Below are 18,633 nucleotides of genomic sequence, written 5' to 3'. Positions count from 1 at the left end.
TACTTCTTTAACTTGTCTGTCACATAGTATTGAGCACAGAGTAGATGTTCAGGTATTAGTGGAATGAACAAACCCCAGTTATACAGATCAAATATCCTCAATATTACTTGTATGTACTCCATGTATTATGACCAATGTTTTAACCTGAGCTGTAACTTGTTGATTTGTTTATAAAGCATATCAGGCACCAGTTTACTCTACCTACTATACTGAGGCAAGAGGCAGATGGCTTTCTGTGACACAACTGGGTTCACCAATATCCAAGGAAAACACCTAAGAAGAAACATGTCTTTGTCTTTTCTCTCCTTCTCTGTCCACAGATAGAAGCCTAGTGTAAAATGCTCTTCTAATTCATTAAATGACTGATCTCTCAAAGTTTATCTGGAAATGTGACTTCCTGTTAGTAGCTTTAATTAACACACATCACTTCTAGATTATGGTAACTATTCACTCACTTATTGTCTCATACCATGAAAAATTCTCACACATTTATCACACAGTTTTACAGTAAGTGGTTTCATCCATTATTCCCACTCCCACCTCTACCAATGATCAACATAAATACACCTGAGTTTTTTTCTCCCTAGGCTGTGAGTGTTAAATGTAACCATGTCTCCAGGACAAGACACTGAAGTGAGAGAAGGCAGCCCTAAGGATCACATCATTCTTAGATGCCCATTCAAGAGGGTAATTTCCATTAACCCAATGAAACCTGACAAGTAAAGTTCTAAATAAATGAGGCTCTTATGGACATTAAAAAGAAAGATCCAGTTGTGTATCTTAACTACATTCACTGACAACATTCAAATCTTGGTATCACATCCATATTCCTGGCCAAGCACGTTCCTGACTCAATGCCTTCACAGTGGCTGTTCTGTTCCTTCCACCTGAAACTCTTCTTGAGAATGCACTTGGCTGTCCCTTGCTTCATTCAGATCTCACCTCACTTATCTCCTTTCAGGCCTTCCCTGTTCATCCTATCAAAAATAATACTACTCTCTATCCTTTACCCTGATTATTTTTCTTCATAACATTTATCACAACCTAACCTTTCAGTATACACTATTTGCTTATATGTGTATTGCCTCTCTTCCCCACAAAAATGTAAGTTACATTAAGGGTAAGAATTTGTCTACCTAGATAACCATTGTCTAGTTGGAACTAGAAAATGCTAAATACTTGTGGAATGACTTTATTTTCCAGAGTCTTAAAGACTCCTGCTTGGTTTCAATGAACATGGTTTCATTAGCACCAATGGCCTTCATTCATGGCCACCCCACAAATCAGATTCTGAATACACACGTAGTAGAAGTAATGATGAGTAACAGGATTTACATGTGACAGCCAAGAAGAGATTGAAGGCTAACAATGTATCTGATCACATATTTTTCATTATTCATTCTTTATGGAACTTTATTTCAAACTCCCTAGTCCAGCATTAAAGACCTTTCACAATCTAACCCTCACTTTCCTTTGCATTTCTGTCTCCCACTGTTTCACATATTCTGGGTTACTGTACTGCAAAGATTTCAGGAGAACCATTCATACAGAATGCAACGCAGCATGCAGTCCTGCTACAAGGTAGGCATACGGATCTAGTCTCCATTCCTGCCAAATTTTCTGCTAATCACCACCTACAAACAGTCTACCCATTCTTCAAAATCCAGCTCCAATGTTTTCTCCATAAAACTTTCCTTGATCATCCACCAGAAAGGATCTCAATCTGTGAGGGATCTTACAGCGCATAGTAACACTCTTGAAGTTTTTGCCTTAGAACAAATCATTAGTATTTTTTAATCTCTTTTAGTATATGGTAAATTCCCAAACGGGCTGGCCATTGTTTTACATATCTTTGTTATCCTTCATGATACCTTGCACATATGTCTGATAAAATTAATTTAGCCCTGGCTAGTGTGGCTCAGTTGGCTGAGCGTCATTCCATGCACCAAAAGGTCACGGTTTGATTCCCGGTCAGGGCACATGCCCTGGTTGCAGGCTCAGTCCCTGGTGGGGCACGTGCAGGAGGCAGTCAATTGATGTTTCTCTCACATCGATGTTTCTCTCTCTCTTTCTCTCCTTCTCCCTTCCTCTCTCTCTAAAAACAATAAAAAACTTATTTTTAAAAAATTATTTTAATGAGTCAATTCTACACAACTCTGAATCACTCCTTTGTAGAAGATGGTTAAGGCATCGACAAAAATTAATGAAGTCCTGGCACTAATGGGGCTTACAATCCAGAAAGGGAGATATGTAAACAGATCCTGTAACTAATACACAAGACATCATGTAAGTGCTAGAAGAGACTGATGCAGAGCTATGGTTGTGCAGAGTAGGCAACAACTATTGCAAATGAAAGCACTAAAAAGAAAGGAGGTATTTTGGCTGAGTCTTAATGAATAAATAAGATTTTAATAGGCAAACAATGAGGGGAGGGGAGATTCTTGATAAAAGAAACATCAAACATAAAGAGTCTTAAAGACTCTAGTATGCTAGTGAACCAAAAATAACCAGCCAGGTAGACAGAAAGAGAGAAAAAAAGAGGGAGGAAATATGAATATGAATGTGTTTTTAGGGAGAAGACCCAGCTGGAAGGGTCTCAAAGAATTTGAACCACCAAGGTATCGGAGCAGGAAAGTTATATGGTTAGTACTAGTTTGGACTAGAGCTCACATCAGAGTTAAGAGATAAAAATAGTGAAATCATAGGAGTTAAGACTGTCCCAGAAAAAAAAATGAAGTACAATGATAGAAAAGGGCTAAAGATTAAATCTTGAGAAATAATTACATTGGGGAAGAGAGAAGAGGGAAGTCAGTGAAAAACACAAGTGATATGAAAGATAGGAGACCAAGAAGAGAATGTCATAAAAACCAAAAGGGAAGCAGATGTAGTAATCAACAATATCCGAAAAGAGGATGAATGTCTGAGAAGGATCTCATTCGGCAGTGAGGAGGTTGCTGGACCCCTTAAGACTAAAAGCTTCAATATAACTGTGTGAGGGTAGGAAGAGAGCCAAGTCACAGTAAGTTAAGGCAAAAGGTGAAGAATTATAAAGGCAGCAAGTGGGGGCTGCTTTTCTAAGAACTGTGACAGTGAATGGAAAGAGAAAAAGAAAAAAGTTTGAGGGCAAAGCAGAGTACAAGTTAAGCTTATATGAAGAGTTACATGAACTTTTTTTTATTCCCAAAGAATAAAGGAGATTGAAACACAGTAACAGGAGACATGTTGCCAGGTCATAGGGGTGAAATGAAGGCAGAACAAGTGGAAGAGGGCAATATAGAAGGTGCCTTGGAAAAGAGGAGAACATAGGGAAAACCAGAAAATTGTGTGGTATTGACCAAGGAAGTTAAGGGCACTCCAAATAGCTTGATAAAGTAATGTGCTAAGAATTAAATAGGGTGATGCTCAGCAAAATAAGATTTAAACAATTGCTATTTGGAAAAGGATACCCAATTGGAAATAAAGAAAATAAGCACTGAGGGCCTAGATGGTAACTGCAAAAATAAAGGAACAAGCAGCATTAAACGTTAAAATAAAATTTTCAAGTAGTAATATTAAAAAGTTATAAACTCCCCAAGCAACTGATAATTGTATGTCAAAATGTACAACACAAATCTTGTATTATCCAAAAGATTTCCAAAATCCAGCAACAATCTACTTTTTTTTATTTTAAAATTTAAAAAAAATTGATTTTAGAGAGAGGAAGAGAAGGAGGGAAAGAGAGAAAGAGAAACATTGATGTGAGAGAGAAAAACATAGATTGGTTACCTCCTGCATGTTCGCCCAACCCCAGATCAAACCCACCATCTTGTTATGTGCCCTGACAGGGAAACTAACCTGCCACCTTTTGGGTGTATGGGATGACGCTCCAACCAACCGAGGCACATTGGCCAGGGCAATAGTCCACTTTCTTTAAATAAAGAATACAATTGTTATTACAATCAAAATCCAATATTTAAAATAAGTAGGTGATTTTTATTTTAAGTTTCATATCAAAGTTTTGAATCAGTCATATTAACTATCCTTCTGAACTCTGTCATCCACAAATTCAATCAACTTAATCCAAGTTACTGGTAAACAGAAAGAGGACATTTTCCTCAAGCAGGACACTAAAGGCCTCCCTTCAGGGTTGATGATAGCTTATTGGTCACCAGTCTGCAGGTACAGTTATTTAACTGATAATGAATCAAATTTTAACTATATTCTTATCTAGCTCACATATCTCCATTTTGACCACAGGACATGATAATTCTGTCAAATACGCTCTAGTGAAGCTCTGGCTGGATGGCTCAGTTGGTTGAGTGTCATCCCACACACCAAAAGGTGTCCGATTGGATTCCCGGTCAGGCACATACCCAGGTTTCGTGAATGGCAGGAAACCAATCGATGTTTCTCCCTCTCTTTCCCCCTTCCTCTAAAATCAATAAAATCTCTCTCTCTCTCTCTCTCTCTCTCTCTCTCTCTCTCTCTCTCTCTCTGTCTCTCTCTGGTGAAATCTAATTGCACAATGTCTAAAACATTTTTCTAATGAACCGGTCTATAAAATTTTTTCAGAAAAAGGAAATGAGGCGAATCTGGCCTTACCCTAGCCAGCCCTATCTTTACTCAAGGTACCGCCAGCCTTGAATTTAAGTAATCCTATAAATTACGTTCTGTACCCTGGTCCCGGTCCTCCGCTTCAGCCTCCCTGGCTTCCCTTTAAACATGTAAACTTTTGGTGATATAGATAAAAGAATTAAATATCTCTTTATAATGTCCTTTATATTATGTTAGTGGAACATAATTTAAAATCACACTCTACACAAAATATTTAGAAATTATTTTTCCCTCCATTCAACATTTCATAAAACCATTTTATTGAAACTATCCCAGTGAATCTTTGGCATCTGTGTTCATGTTCACTAGAGTCATTAGCAGTTTTTCAAAGCACCGTTTCTTTCCTTTTATTTATAAAAGTTGTTTGAGTTACAGAACTTTTGAATCCTTGTTATCTTTTTAACCTAAATATGAAGTACCCATTTTCTATACCTTCAGACAGTTTCTTCACTCTCTAGGTGTATGCTATAGATGTAGATTTATAATCTCTGCAAGGAAGTACTTACTGGTGTTGACTGAACCAGCTTCAGATTTATATCACCTCCAGTCAATCCTTTGCAAGGCTTTTTGTATGGGGGCAAATAAAGCAACTTGCTCTTTTCTGAGAGAGAATTTTTTGGGGGGGAAAGACCTTGTATGTGCAAGTAATCAAGTCAGGAATTCACAAAGAATCAGGAACCCAATCATTTCTTAAACACATTTCAATTCATGACCCTTATATTGCATGTGGGTGCACTAACAGTAGACTTTAGAAGTCAAACAAGTTTTCTTTCTGAACTAATATATTAGAACTCTGTTATACTGTTATAAAAGAAGAGTTGAATAGGACGGGTTACTCAATTCCCATGAATTATCTTTCTTAGAGAAACAGCCGAGAGTAGTAATTCTAGTAATTTATGTGTATTGTATACTAATTGCCAGTCACTGTTTTAAGCATTTCACACTCATTAAACTCAACCTTTACGCTCTTAAACAGGTGCTATTAATCATCCCATTCTACTGATGAATAACCAGGCAGAGAGGTTAAGAAACTTGCCTAAAGTCAAACATCCTCTAAGCAGCCAAACTGTCTCGCTCTAGACCCCTCCTCCCGGTAAAAGAACACCTATTGCCGCTGGGGTTAGGAAAAGGAGGTCCACCTGTAAAGACAGTCCCACCACCTATCGGGCAGTTAGTAAGACATGCGAGAGGTTTCAGTATTCTTTAACATATTTTCTATCCAACTGTCTTCTATCTCCATCTACACTGTCGGATGATGGTTTGAGCGGGGAGTCCATCCTTTGCATTTATGCTCCCTGAGCTCATCACACCCCCATTTCAGTGAAGACTGTCCGGGCACAACGTTCCTCCTGTGAACACAAGCACGGAACAGACTCATGCCCTGTCTTCCTCATTCTCCCCCTAACGTTTTCTTTCACTGGTGACAGAATCTGCCCCTCTGGGCCTAGCTCTCCTTTGCTCTCCCAAATATAGAAAACTAACTTTCAGCCGTTTTCTTTGATAAGGTAACGCTTTAAGGCTAAGCCCCGGAACGAGATAGCATTTCCTCAGGACTCATCTGTACTGGGTTGAGGCGCAGATTCCGAAGGAAAAGGGTAGCCCAGGCGCGGAAGAACGGGGGATCGCGGGCGAGGACGGCGTGCAGCAGGGGGTGGGGTGGAAGGCACTGCTGTCTGACACGGAATCCGCGCAGAGGATGAGAAGAGAAACTGAGACCTATGTTGGGCAGCATTTTCTCGTATTTCCCTTTTATGCACCTTACACCCTCGTTTCGGAAGAAACCGAGACCCCAAGAGTAGCAACTGCCTAGCCGGCCGGGGCACATGCACCTCCTTTCATCTCCCGCCCGAGGCCACAGCTGGTCCCCAGCCAGCATCACCCCGTCAGCCCGCAGCCCGGCCTTCCTCACACCGGTCAACGCGCGGGAGGCACAACCGGAGCCTCTCGACCCCAAGGCCGGAGACCCGCGTCCCGGTCCTGGCCCCGGCCGCAGCCTCCCGGCTTCCCTCATGTTAGACACCGCCCACATTTCCCCGCCTGAACCTGAACCGAGCCTCTCCCGAAGAGCTGAACCCAGAGGTCACGGAGTGGAAGCCAAGCTGGACTGAGGGTCTTACCTTTAACAGATTAGACGTCGCCATGTTCCTTCAACTTAGAGTCTCGCGAGACGGCGCGCGACTTCGTGGCGCTCGGGACCAGGCCCCAGCCGGAGGCCGCAGTTCCCACAGGGCCGACGGGCCCAGCGGCCCGCAACGGGTGTGGCGGGAGCGGGCGGCCTGCCGACGCGCTGACCTCGTCCCAAGTACCTGGAGCTTTCTCACTCTCTGCCCTACATGGTCACCGCAGCTTCCCCACACGAGAGAGCTCATGCAAACGCTCCGGGAGGCCGCTACGGCGAATAGTGAGAAGGTAACGGGAGCCGACCTGAACTGGAAGAGGAAGCATCGACTCCTCGAGCTTCCCCGCTCCTTCGGATTAGCTTTTGTGGCTGCACCCGCAGCGGCCACCGGCTACGAATTTAGCTGGGCTTAGGCCCGACAGCTCAGGTTCCTCGGCCGCGTCACGTGACGCGGCGGGCGGCGGCGCGCTCGGGAGCGAGCGTGGGAGCCTGGAAGCCTAGGTGGGCCCGGAGGCGGCGAAGGGGCAGGAGCGCGCCCTCTGCTGGCGGGACCACGCACCTTCCCTCATCCCGCTCCCCAAATCCTGAGGTACCTTATCCCGAATGAAATGCTTTTAACAGCTGTTTTCAATATGAATGGGCACGTAGAAGCCACCCAATAAGTATTTGTGAAATGAATATATGAGTGAATGAATGCACCAATGTATTAACTATTCTATTCAAGAGTGCCTGCACTGAAGTCTATAAAAGATTGATCAAGCAATGAATATTAATCTTGGATTTCCTGAAAGCACATTATTTTAGGAGCTTCTAAACCGTGAGACCCCAAGCCTTATCCCTTCAGACCACAAGCCCATGGCCAAGGGAAGAGAAGATAATTTATATGTAGAACCTACATAATACAATAAAATATTGTATTATGTATGTTTACAAACAGGATTTACAATGTTAGAAATAAATAAACCAGGGGAGGGGGATGAAGTTTGAAATTTTAAATAGAGTGAGCCAGGTAGGGCTCACTGAGCAGATGGCATTTGAGCAAAGACTCATAATAAGGAAGAAGGCCAAGCTTATGTGGGAGAAGAACAGTCCAGCCGGGACTCACAGGTGGCAGGTTGCCCAGAAGGTGCAAGGAACCAGTGAGAAGGGTGGTGTGTTCAGAGCAGAAAAAGTAAGGAGAGTGTAAGATTGTATAGGACTTTGTTGACTGTAAAGACTTTTTGTTGTTGTTAATCCTCTCCTGAGGATATTTTTCCATTGATTTTTTAATTTGTAGAGAGAGTGGAATGGAGGGGGAAAGACAAAGAAACATTGATTGGCTGCCTCCAGCATGCGCCCCCAACAGGGCCAGAGAGTGAGCCTGCAACCCAGGTATGTGCCCTTGATCAGAATTGAACCCGGGATCCTTCAAGAGCTGATGCTCTATCCACTGAGCCAAACCAGCTAGGGCTAAAGACTGGTTTTTATTCTGAGTGAGGTGGGGCATCATTGCAGGCTTTTGAACAAAGGACTGCCATGGTCAGACTCCCATTTTAACATGATTACTGTGACTGCTGCATAGTGAACAGAAGCAGGAGGGTAATTTAAAAAGGTTTTGTAATATTCATTAAGTCAACATAAAAATCATGCCACCTTGGGGGTCTCCATTTTACAAGTGACTTAATAGAGAGCAATCTAGGCACTGTTAAATAATGAGTAAGTAGTAGAACAAGGGTTCAGAGCTACTATGCCCTAATGTCCTGGAAGAATGTTAACATAGGAATGACTCTTAGAGGTCATCTTTGTTCTACAGATGAGAAAAATTAGTCTCAGAGAAGTGATCTGGCCAGGGTCACTCAACTGGGTTAGAGAAAGGACCTCGTCCAAAGTAAACTTTATATAATTATGGTTCCCTTTTCCAGTGAAACTAGGTTATCTTCAGCCTTGGTTCAACTTTTCTGCTTAATTTAAAATGTAAGACTCAATATTAAATTATAATCAGCTTTATGCACTCTAAAAAAAAAGGTAGGTGAATGAATGAATGAATGAATGAATGTAGGACCCTACTTAAAGAATCCAATTAAGTATTTAATACTTGTTTGAGACCCTACTACAGGCATACCTCGTTTTATTGCTCTTCACTTTATTTCACTTCCCCAAAATGTTGCATTTTTTACAAATTGAAGGCAAGACCCTCTACCAGCAAAAAGATTCCTGCTCCCTTTATTGTGGTAGTCTGGAACTGAACCCACAAAATCTAGGCACTGGAAATACAAGAAATCAGTGAGACAGAGAACTCTGCTCTCTGGGAGCTTACAGTTTTATAAGGGAGCCAGATATTAAGCATAGTTACACAAATAAAATACTACTTATTTGGAATTGTGATAAATACTTGCAAAGGAAAACTACAACATGCTCTTGATAACATATGATAGGGTGGAGGACTAATATCCTAATTACCATTGTTCTATGGTCACACTCTGAACCTTATGGCTACTTTTGAAAACTCATTTTCAAATATTCTGACTACAATGAGTTCATTTTCATTTTCATGATTCTGACTACAATGAGTTCTCCGTTGCATTGACCCCCCACACTTCCTTGTTATCTATCATCCCCTCCTGTTTTCACTTTCTTCCTCATCCAATTTAGATTCTAAGGTCCATCATTATAAGAGTGTTTAAATATTTACAGTGTTTGAATATTTAATTTAAAAATAGAAAACACACAAGCACATCGTACAAAATTCAGGAGGTGCTAAAAGGAATACAGTTAAAAGTAATCCTTCTTTCTGGGGTAATGTAATGTTCTATATTTTGGTAGGGATTTGGGTGATTCAGGTGTATGCACTTGTCAAAACTCAACCCTTAAGGTTTTTGCATCTCATTCAAAAGAAAAAATAGTAAACAAAATTTAAAAGTTCATTAATGATATTTGTGCTAAAGAATTTAGGGGTAAATGAAGTTATGTTTACAATTCACTTGAAATGTATAAAAAATGAGATGATTGATGGTTGCATATAAACTTTGACAAAGCAAGTATAGTAAAAGGTTATAACAGAATCTAGGTGGTGGATATACTTATGTTCTCTGTGTAAATCTTTCAGCTTGTCTGTATGTTTTTATTTTTTAAAATTTTTATTGTTGAGAATATTACAGATGTTCCCCTTTTTTTCCCCCATTGCCCCCCTCTACCTGGTTCCAGCCCCACCCCAGGCGTTCACCATCCTATTGTCTGTGTTCATAGGTAATGCACATATCTACCTAATCTAATAAAAGAGTAACATGCTAATTGACCGTACCTTCGCGATGCCCACCAGTCAATCAGGAGTGAGTATGCAAATTAACCCAACAAAGATGGCCGGGGGCGGGGCAGGATGATTGCATCATTGCCATGGTGATGACCCAGGCATTCTGCATCACCCCAGCTGCTCTGGGCCTCTGGGCAGCATGGGAAGGCGGAAAGGCAGCTCTGGCCAGAGCAAAGGCAGTGCCTGCAGCCAGGGAAAGGAAGGCTCATTCTTGCACGAATCTTCGTGCATCGGGCCTCTAGTATGCATATAAGATCTTTGGTTAATTTCTTCCCATATCCCTTCCCCCCTTCCCTCAGAGATTCATCAGTCTGTTCCATGTTTCCATGTCTCTGATTCTATTTTAGTCATCAATTTATTTTGTTCATTAGATTTCTTGTTTGTTTTGATTTTTAGATTTAATTATTGATAGATATGTATTTATTGCCATTTTATTGTTCATATTTTTTTATCTCTTATTCTCCTTCTCCTTTGTCCTCTTCCTCTTCCTAAAGAATACCCTTTAACATTTCATGTGATACTGGTTTGGTGGTGATGAACTCCTTTAGCCTTTTCTTGTCTGTGAAGATCTTTATCTGACCTTCAATTCTAAATGATAGCTTTGCTGGGTAGAGTAATCTTGGTTGTAGGTCCTTGCTATTCATCACTTTGAATATTTCTTGCCACTCCCTTCTGACCTGCAAAGTTTCTGTTGAGAAATCAGCTAACAGTCATATGGGCACTCCCTTGTAGATAACTACTTTTCTCTTGCTGTTTTTAAGATTCTCTCTTTGTCTTTAACCTTTGGTATTTTATTTATTTACTAGAGGCCCAGTGCATGAAATTCATGCATGGGTAGGGTCCCTAGGCCTGCGATCAGGACTGATTGGGGTCTTCCTTCCCCCGGCTGCCGGCTGCCGGCTGGGGCCTTCCTTCCTCTGGCTTCCTTCATTTCGCACCGCTCTTGGTGGTCAGCACACGTCATAGTGAGCAGTTGAACTCCCGAGGGGACAATTTGCATATTAGCCTTTTATTATATAGGATTTATTTGTTTATTTATTATTTCTGTTGTTAATCCTCACCTGAGGATATTTTCCATTGAGTTTTAGAGATAGTGGAAGGGAGGGGGAGAGACAGAGAGAAAGAAACATTGATGTGAGAGAGACGCATTGATTGGTTGCCTCCTGCACATGCCCCAGCCAGGGCCCCAGCCTGGGAGGATCCTACAAACAACGTACATGACCTTGACTGGAATTGAACCTGGAATGCTTTGGTCTGCAGGTTGACACTATCCACTGAGCAAAACCAGCTAGGGATGTGTCTTGGTATGATCCTCTTTGGGTTCCTCTTGTTTATGACTTTCTGTGTTTCCTGGACTTGTAAGTCTATTTCTTTCACCAGGTAAGGGAAGTTTTCTGTCATTATTTTTTCAAATAGGTTTTCAATATCTTGCTCTCTCTCCCTTCTCCTTCTGGCATCCCCATAATGCAAATGTTGGTACGCTTGAAGTTGTCCCAGAAGCTCCTTACACTATCTTCATATTTTTGGATTCTTTTTTCTTTTTGCTGTTCTGATTGGGCATTTTTTGCTTCCTTATATTCCAAATCATTCATTTTATTCTTGGAATCCTCTACTCTACTGTTGAATCCCTGGTCCTTTTTCTTTTTTTAAAAAATATATTTTATTGATTTTTTACAGAGAGGAAGGGAGAGGGATAGAGAGTCAGAAACATCGATGAGAGAGAAACATCGATCAGCTGCCTCCTGCACACCCCCTACTGGGGATGTGCACACAACCAAGGTACATGCCCTTGACCAGAATTGAACCTGGGACCCTTCAGTCCGCAGGCTGATGCTCTATCCATTGAGCCAAACCGGTCAGGGCTCCCTGGTCCTTTTTCATGTCTTTGACATTCTCACTAAGATCCTTGAAAGTCTCGCTAAGTCCCTTGAAGTTCTCATTAAATCCCTCGAAGCTCTCATTAAGTCCCTGAAGCTCTCATTACAATCCTTGAGTATCCTTATAACCATGATCTTAAACTCTGTACCAAACAGTTTGCTTGCTTCCATTTCTTTCATTTGTGACATGTATGTTTCTTTTTCTCCTCATTTTGGCTGCTTCCCTATGTTTGTTTCTATGTATTAGGTAGAGCTGTTATGTTTCCTAGAATTGGTAGAGTGGCCTTGTGTATTAGGTGTCCTATAGGGCCCAGTGGCTCAACCTCCCCAGTCACCTGTGCTGGGCCCTGTAGGTGCATGCCTGTGTGAGCTGTGTGCATAGTTTTGTAGTTGAGCTTTGATTGCTGTTGGAGTCACTGGGAGGAATTGACTTCCAGGCCAATTAGCTATGAGGACCAGCTGTGACTACCGTGGAAGAGCAGTTGTGCAAGAGACACCCTTATGAAGTAGGACTTGCTTAAGTGGGGCTTTGGTGCTCACTGAGTCTGCCCCTTAAGTGTGTCACTTGTGGATGTGTAGAGTAATCTATTATGGTCTGAGGCTGCCCACCAGGTGACCTGGCTCTGGGGTCACTCAGGAGGTGCAAAGTCAGCCACTACCTGGGGCCACCCAGCAGGAGCTACAGAGAGGTCTGCAGATAGCTGCTACTTGTATTGGGCTAGGGCAGTGGTCAGCAAACTGCAGCTCACGAGCCACATGCAGCTCGCGAGCCGTGGTTTGCCGCTCTGTTGACTTAATGAGTTTGCCGACCACTGGGATAGGGGCTTAATCACAAGGAACAACAACAGCCTGTAATTATTGGAATTGAGAGTCTAGGTCAGTGGTCAGCAAACTCATTAGTCAACAGGGCGGCAAACCGCGGCTCGTGAGCCGCATGCATGTGACTTGCAAGCCGCAGTTTGCCAACCACTGGGCTAGGAACCAGCTGTGAAGCAAGGTAGGCTGGTGCTAGTGCCTGGGTCTTGGGCTTTTTATTGATAGGTTTGGGCACACTGATGCCAGCTGCTGCTTGTTTGAGATATTTTAGCAAAGTCTGAAGCCTGAGCCAGGACAGGCCATTCATATGGAAAAGCCACTGCAAACAGCTTGGGTGGGGCTGCAAATTGGATGGGGCAGGGTCTCAGGGAATCACCAGGGTGGAGCAAACAGTGTAGCCCACACTGATGGAAACTCAGATATGGTTTCCAGTCAGCTCTGCGATGGGGAAGGTGTCAGTATAGGAACAATGACCCCTGCAAACACCCCTGTTTGGGAGAAAGCCAACCCCAAGCTCCTGTCCTGATGCCAGACAGTCCAGTTCCTCCCCATGTGTCCCCAAATTCCCCCAAAGCTGCCACCCAGTGCTGTAGCTCAGAGGAAGCAGGGCCGTGTAAATTTGTGCATGGGCCCTTTAAGAGGAACACTTGGGACTACAGCAGCCTCTGTGTCAGCCACAATCCCTGCTGGTTTTTACAGCCCAAAGTTATGGGGACTTCTCTTCCCAGCTCTGGAATCCTGGGCTTGGGGTCTGGTGTGGGTCTGGGACCCCCTGCTTCTCAAGGAAGGCCTTAGAGATATCCCTCCTGATTATAAAAATGCCACACTTGGGTGTTGGACCAGTCTGTTATGCACCTCTGCCCTTCCTACCAGTCTCAAATTACTTTCTTTTTCTCTAGTTGTAGGACTTCCATTCAGCCAGATTTCAGGTGGTTCTGACTGATGGTTGTTTTGTATTTTAGTTGTAATTTTGGGAGGCAGCAAGTACCAGCGTTTACTTACGTTGCCATTTTGTTTTTTCCCAGTTTTATCTATGTTTGAAATTTTTCATAATTAAATGTTGGGGGAAACTTTTAAAAAAATTAAATGTATTGGGGTGACATTGGTCAATATAAATAAATAATGTATTTATTTATATACTAGAGGCCCAGTGCACGAAATTTGGGCACTCGGGCAGGGTGGGGGGGTCCCTCAGCCCGGCCTGCACCCTCTCGCAGTCCAGGAGCTCTCAGGGAATGCCTCCGGGGAGTGAGCCTAAGCCGGCAGTCGGACATCCTTATATTGCCGCAGAGGTGGGAGAGACTCCCACCACCACCGCTGCGCTCACAAGCCATGAGCCCAGGTTCTGGTTGAGTAGTGCTCCCACTGTGGAAGCGCACTGACCACTAGGGGGCAGCTCCTGTGTTGAGTGTCTGCCCCCTGGTAGTCAGTGTGCATCATAGTGACTGGTCGTTCCGCTGTTCGGTCGATTTGCATATTACCCTTTTATTATATAGGATAAATATGTAAACCATCAAGGGTTTACAAGATTTTGGGTTGGAAGCTGGAGGACAGAAACATCCTCAAGAGATGGAGGAGGGCTTTTGATACCTCCCAGATCTATCACATTAAAAAAAAAGAGTCTGCCTCAAAAGACTACACTGCTTCCTGGCACCAGGAGGACCCATGGGAGCCAGCCCTAAACCTAACCCTAACTTGAGTCAAACCATATCCCTATATCAATTTCTATCCTATTTCTAGGAAGATCCTTCTTTGCTGTGCCAGGGAATGCCAAAGATTACCTGTGCTGAGGTGTGTGTTAGTTGTCTTTGTGGAGAGATGGTATTCTAAAGGCATCTGCCTTCATATGCCTATAAGATGGTCACCTGTACCTTAAGTCTACGTCATCCCACAAAACTACTTTATTTTTTTTAAACAAAGATTTTTAAAAAATTATTTTAGAAAGGAAGGGTGATGGAGAGAGAGAAACATCAATGATGAGAGAGAATCATTGATTTGCTGCCTCCTGCACCCCTCTTCCATGGTCCAAAATACTTCTAAGGTTTGTTCCTGCCTCCAGAAAGTGGGGCCCTGGACAAGATGGGTGGCTAGGGAAGGTAAGGAAGTGAAGGCCCCACTAGCAACTGTGTGAAAACAAAGAGAACCATCCTAAGATTTCCATGGGACCAGGTCAGGAGTGAAACTCCCACAGTCCAATTTATACATATTACATAATTTGCCAATGTCTTCAACAACAGATGTTGTGAAGTTTAAGGAGAAATGAGAAAAGGAAATAGAAAAATTATTGTCTCCAATGAAGGGAGAGTGAAGGGATAGAGAAATTCTTTGCTTCCAGGGCAGCCCCAAATACCCAATTGAGAGCAGTACAAACAGGGCTTAAAATAATTACATGTTGGTAGTAAAGTTATCCTGAGAATGTGTCTTGAAAGGGAGACCAAGTGTCTCTCTTTTTTTTTTTCCTTCTCTTCTCTCTGAATAGAACTTGCCCACTTAGTCATAGATGGCTTGCCTGGAGAACCACAGACCTCCTTTAACTCCTGAACTTAGAAGGGACTATAGCCTGGAATCTATCCACTAGACCAGTGGTTGGCAAACTCATTAGTCAACAGAGCGGCAAACCGCGGCTCGTGAGTTTGCCGACCACTGCACTAGACATACACAATAATCAGCTCCGACTAGCAGGGACATACTGTTACATTTATGTTTGATATGATTTTTCCAAAATTAACCTGTATATTCAATAAAATTCTGATAAAATACTTGATATTTCTTTTAACAGAAACTTGACAAGCCAATTAAAAATATATTTGGGAGATAAAATGTGGAAGAACAGCAAAAAATATTTTTTTAAAAAAAGCAATGGAGGGGCCCGGCGGAATGTCAGATGGCGGAGTAGCTATGGAAGCTTTCAGTACTGAGTCTCTGGGCTGACTTTGGTTCAGGACTTGCAGCAGCAGTGATCACTGAGCAAAGAGTGCCTAGGGTAGTTGGCCAAGATGCCGAATATCAAAATCTTCAGCGGCATCTCCCACCAGGACTTGTCCCAGAAAATTGCTGACCGCCTGGGCCTGGAGCTAGGCAAGGTGGTGACTAAGAAATTCAGCAACCAGGAGACCTGTGTTGAAATTGGCGAAAGTGTCCGTGGAGAGGATGTCTACATCATTCAGAGTGGCTGTGGTGAAATTAACGACAACCTAATGGAGCTTTTGATCATGATTAATGCTTGTAAGATCGCTTCAGCCAGCCGGGTTACTGCAGTCATCCCATGCTTCCCTTATGCCCGGCAGGATAAGAAGGATAAGAGCCGGGCTCCCATCTCAGCCAAGCTTGTTGCAAATATGCTCTCCGTAGCAGGTGCAGATCATATTATTACCATGGACCTTCATGCTTCTCAAATTCAGGGCTTTTTTGATATCCCTGTGGACAATTTGTATGCAGAACCAACTGTCCTGAAGTGGATAAGGGAGAATATATCTGACTGGAAGAATTGCACTATTGTCTCACCCGATGCAGGGGGAGCTAAGAGAGTTACCTCCATTGCAGACCGGTTGAATGTTGACTTTGCCTTGATTCACAAAGAATGGAAGAAGGCCAATGAAGTGGACCGCATGGTGCTGGTAGGAGATGTGAAGGATCGGGTGGCCATTCTAGTGGACGACATGGCTGACACTTGTGGCACAATCTGCCATGCAGCTGATAAACTTCTTTCAGCTGGAGCCACCAGAGTTTATGCTATCCTGACTCACGGGATCTTTTCTGGCCCTGCCATTTCTCGCATTAACAATTCATGCTTTGAAGCAGTAGTGGTCACCAATACCATACCTCAGGAGGATAAGATGAAGCATTGCTCCAAAATACAGGTGATCGACATCGCCATGATTCTTGCAGAAGCCATCAGAAGAACTCACAATGGGGAATCTGTTTCCTACCTGTTCAGCCATGTCCCTTTATAATAGAATAACTTCTGAAGCTTTTAAAAAATAACGTGAACCCCTTCACTTGTTAAAAAAAAATAAAGCAATGGAGGACTTGCCCAAGTATGTTTCAACTCCTATTACATTTATTTATTTATATTTTAAATTATATTTTTACTAGAAGCCCAATGCACGAAGATTCGTGCAAGAATGGGCCTTCCTTCCCCTGGCTGCCGGCACCGCCTTCGCTCCGGCCCAGAGCCACATTTCCGCCTTCCCACGCTGCCCAGAGGCCCAGAGCAGCTAGAGCGCTCAGCGCTGTGTATGTAAATTAACCCACCACCTTTGTTGGGTTAATTTGCATGCTCGCTCCTGATTGGCTAGTGGGCATCGTGAAGGTACAGTCAATTTGCATCTTATTCTTTTACTAGAGGCCCAGTGCATGAAATTCGTGCACGGGGGGGGGGGGTGTCCCTCAGCCCAGCCTGCACTCTCTCCAATCTGGGACCCCTCGAGGGATGTCCGACTGCCCGTTTAATGGGCAGTCGGATATTCCTCTCACAATCCAGGACTGCTGGCTCCCAACTGCTCGCCTGCCTGCCTTCCTGATTGCCCCTAACCACTTCTGCCTACCAGCCTGATCACCCCCTAACCACTCCCCTGCCAGCCTGATTGATGCCTAACTTCTCCCCTGCCAGCCTGTTTTCCCCTAACTGCCCTCCCTTGCAGGCCTGGTCACCCCTAACTGTTCTCTCCTGAAGGCCTGGTCCTCCCCAACTGCTCTCCCCTGCAGGCCTGGGTCCCTCCCAGCTGCCTTTCCCTGCAGGCCTGGTCGCCCCCAACTTCCCTTCTCTGCCGGCTTGGTCATCCCTAACTGCCCTCCCCTGCAGGCTTGATCGCCCCCTACTGCCCTCCCTTGCAGGCCCAGTCCCTCCCAACTGCCCTCCCCTGCTGGTCTGATCACCCACAACTGCCCTCCCTTGCAGGCCTGGTCCCTCCCAACTGCCCTCCCTTGCTGGCCATCTTGTGGTGGCCATCTTGTGTCCACATGGGGGCAGGATCTTTGACCACATGGGAGCAGCCATCTTGTGTGTTGGAGTGATGGTCAATCTGCATATTACTCTTTTATTAGATAGGATAGAGGCCTGGTGCACGGGTGGGGGCCAGCTGGTTTGCCCTGAAGGGTGTCCCGGATCAGGGTGGGGGTTCCCTTGGGGTGTGGGGTGGCCTGGGCAAGGGGCCTGTGGTGGTTTGCAAGCCGGCCTTGCCCCCGGCTACCCAAGTGGAGGCCCTGGTATTTGTGGTTTATTTATCTTCTACAATTGAAACTTTGTAGCCTGGAGCGGAGCCAAGCCTTCTGCTTGCTCTGTGGCGGCAGCCATTTCTGTTGGAGTTTATGTATCTTCTATAATTGAAACTTTGTAGCCTTAAGCGGAGGCCTGGGCCAGCCAGGGTTTTCGGAAAGCTTAGCTTACTCCATTGCCGGGGGCAACCCTAGCCCCCTGCTCTTTCCAGCTCCGTGGCTGCCACCATTTCTGTTTGGGTTTATGTATCTTCTATCATTGAAACTTTGTAGTATTGAGTGGAGGCCTAGGCCGGCAAGGGCAGGCAGGAAGCTTGGCTTCCTCCATTGCCAGGGAAACCCAAGCCTCCCTCCTGCTCTCTCTGTGGCTGGTAGCCATCTTGGTTGGGTTTATTTGCATATTCGCTCCTGATTGGCTGGTGGGCGTGGCGGAGTGAGGGTTAATTTGCATATTACTCTTTTATTAGATAGGATTAGTGTAGTTCAGGGGTCCTCAAACTACGGCCCACGGGCCACATGCGGCCCGCCGAGGATATTTATCCGGCCTGCCGGGTGCCGCTGCCTGTCCTGCTTAGCAGCCGACTTGTCCTGGGCCCGCAGTGCACATAGGAATTTGTTCATAGTTTTTTTTTTAAACTATAGTCCGGCCCTCCAACGGTCTGAGGGACAGTGAACTGGCCCCCTGTTTAAAAAGTTTGAGGACCCCTGGTGTAGTTTGATTT

At 44.1% G+C, this 18,633-nt stretch overlaps 2 protein-coding genes across 5 annotated transcripts in view; one reads left to right on the top strand and one right to left on the bottom strand.

The window, feature by feature from the left end:
* The window catches only part of CUL5 (cullin 5), a 94,935-nt gene extending 87,773 nt beyond the window's left edge, over nt 1-7,162 (bottom strand). The window contains exon 1 of the mRNA XM_080687021.1: nt 6,711-7,162. Coding sequence (XP_080543147.1) covers nt 6,711-6,734 — 24 coding nt within the window. The 5' untranslated portion in view covers nt 6,735-7,162. The remainder of the gene's footprint in view (nt 1-6,710) is intronic.
* Nucleotides 6,766-16,740, top strand: LOC308257439 (ribose-phosphate pyrophosphokinase 1-like). Of its 4 annotated transcripts, none has more exons than XM_080687027.1 (3): nt 6,776-7,301; nt 9,938-10,020; nt 15,474-16,729. In XM_080687027.1, the coding sequence occupies exon 3, from the start codon at nt 15,691-15,693 to the stop codon at nt 16,645-16,647; it is 957 nt and encodes a 318-aa protein (XP_080543153.1). In that variant the 5' UTR covers nt 6,776-7,301; nt 9,938-10,020; nt 15,474-15,690; the 3' UTR covers nt 16,648-16,729. The 4 variants fall into 4 exon arrangements, with proteins under 4 accessions (XP_080543152.1, XP_080543153.1, XP_080543154.1 ...); XM_080687028.1 differs by lacking the exon at nt 9,938-10,020 and adding an exon at nt 7,989-8,083; XM_080687026.1 differs by lacking the exon at nt 9,938-10,020 and having other exon boundaries at nt 6,766-7,301; nt 15,474-16,740.
* The last annotated feature ends 1,893 nt before the right edge of the window (nt 16,741-18,633 follow it).

This window comes from Plecotus auritus (genome assembly GCF_963455305.1).
Source record: "Plecotus auritus genome assembly, chromosome: 9".
Lineage (NCBI taxonomy): Eukaryota > Metazoa > Chordata > Mammalia > Chiroptera > Vespertilionidae > Plecotus > Plecotus auritus.
This window is presented reverse-complemented; position numbering and strand designations above follow the sequence as displayed.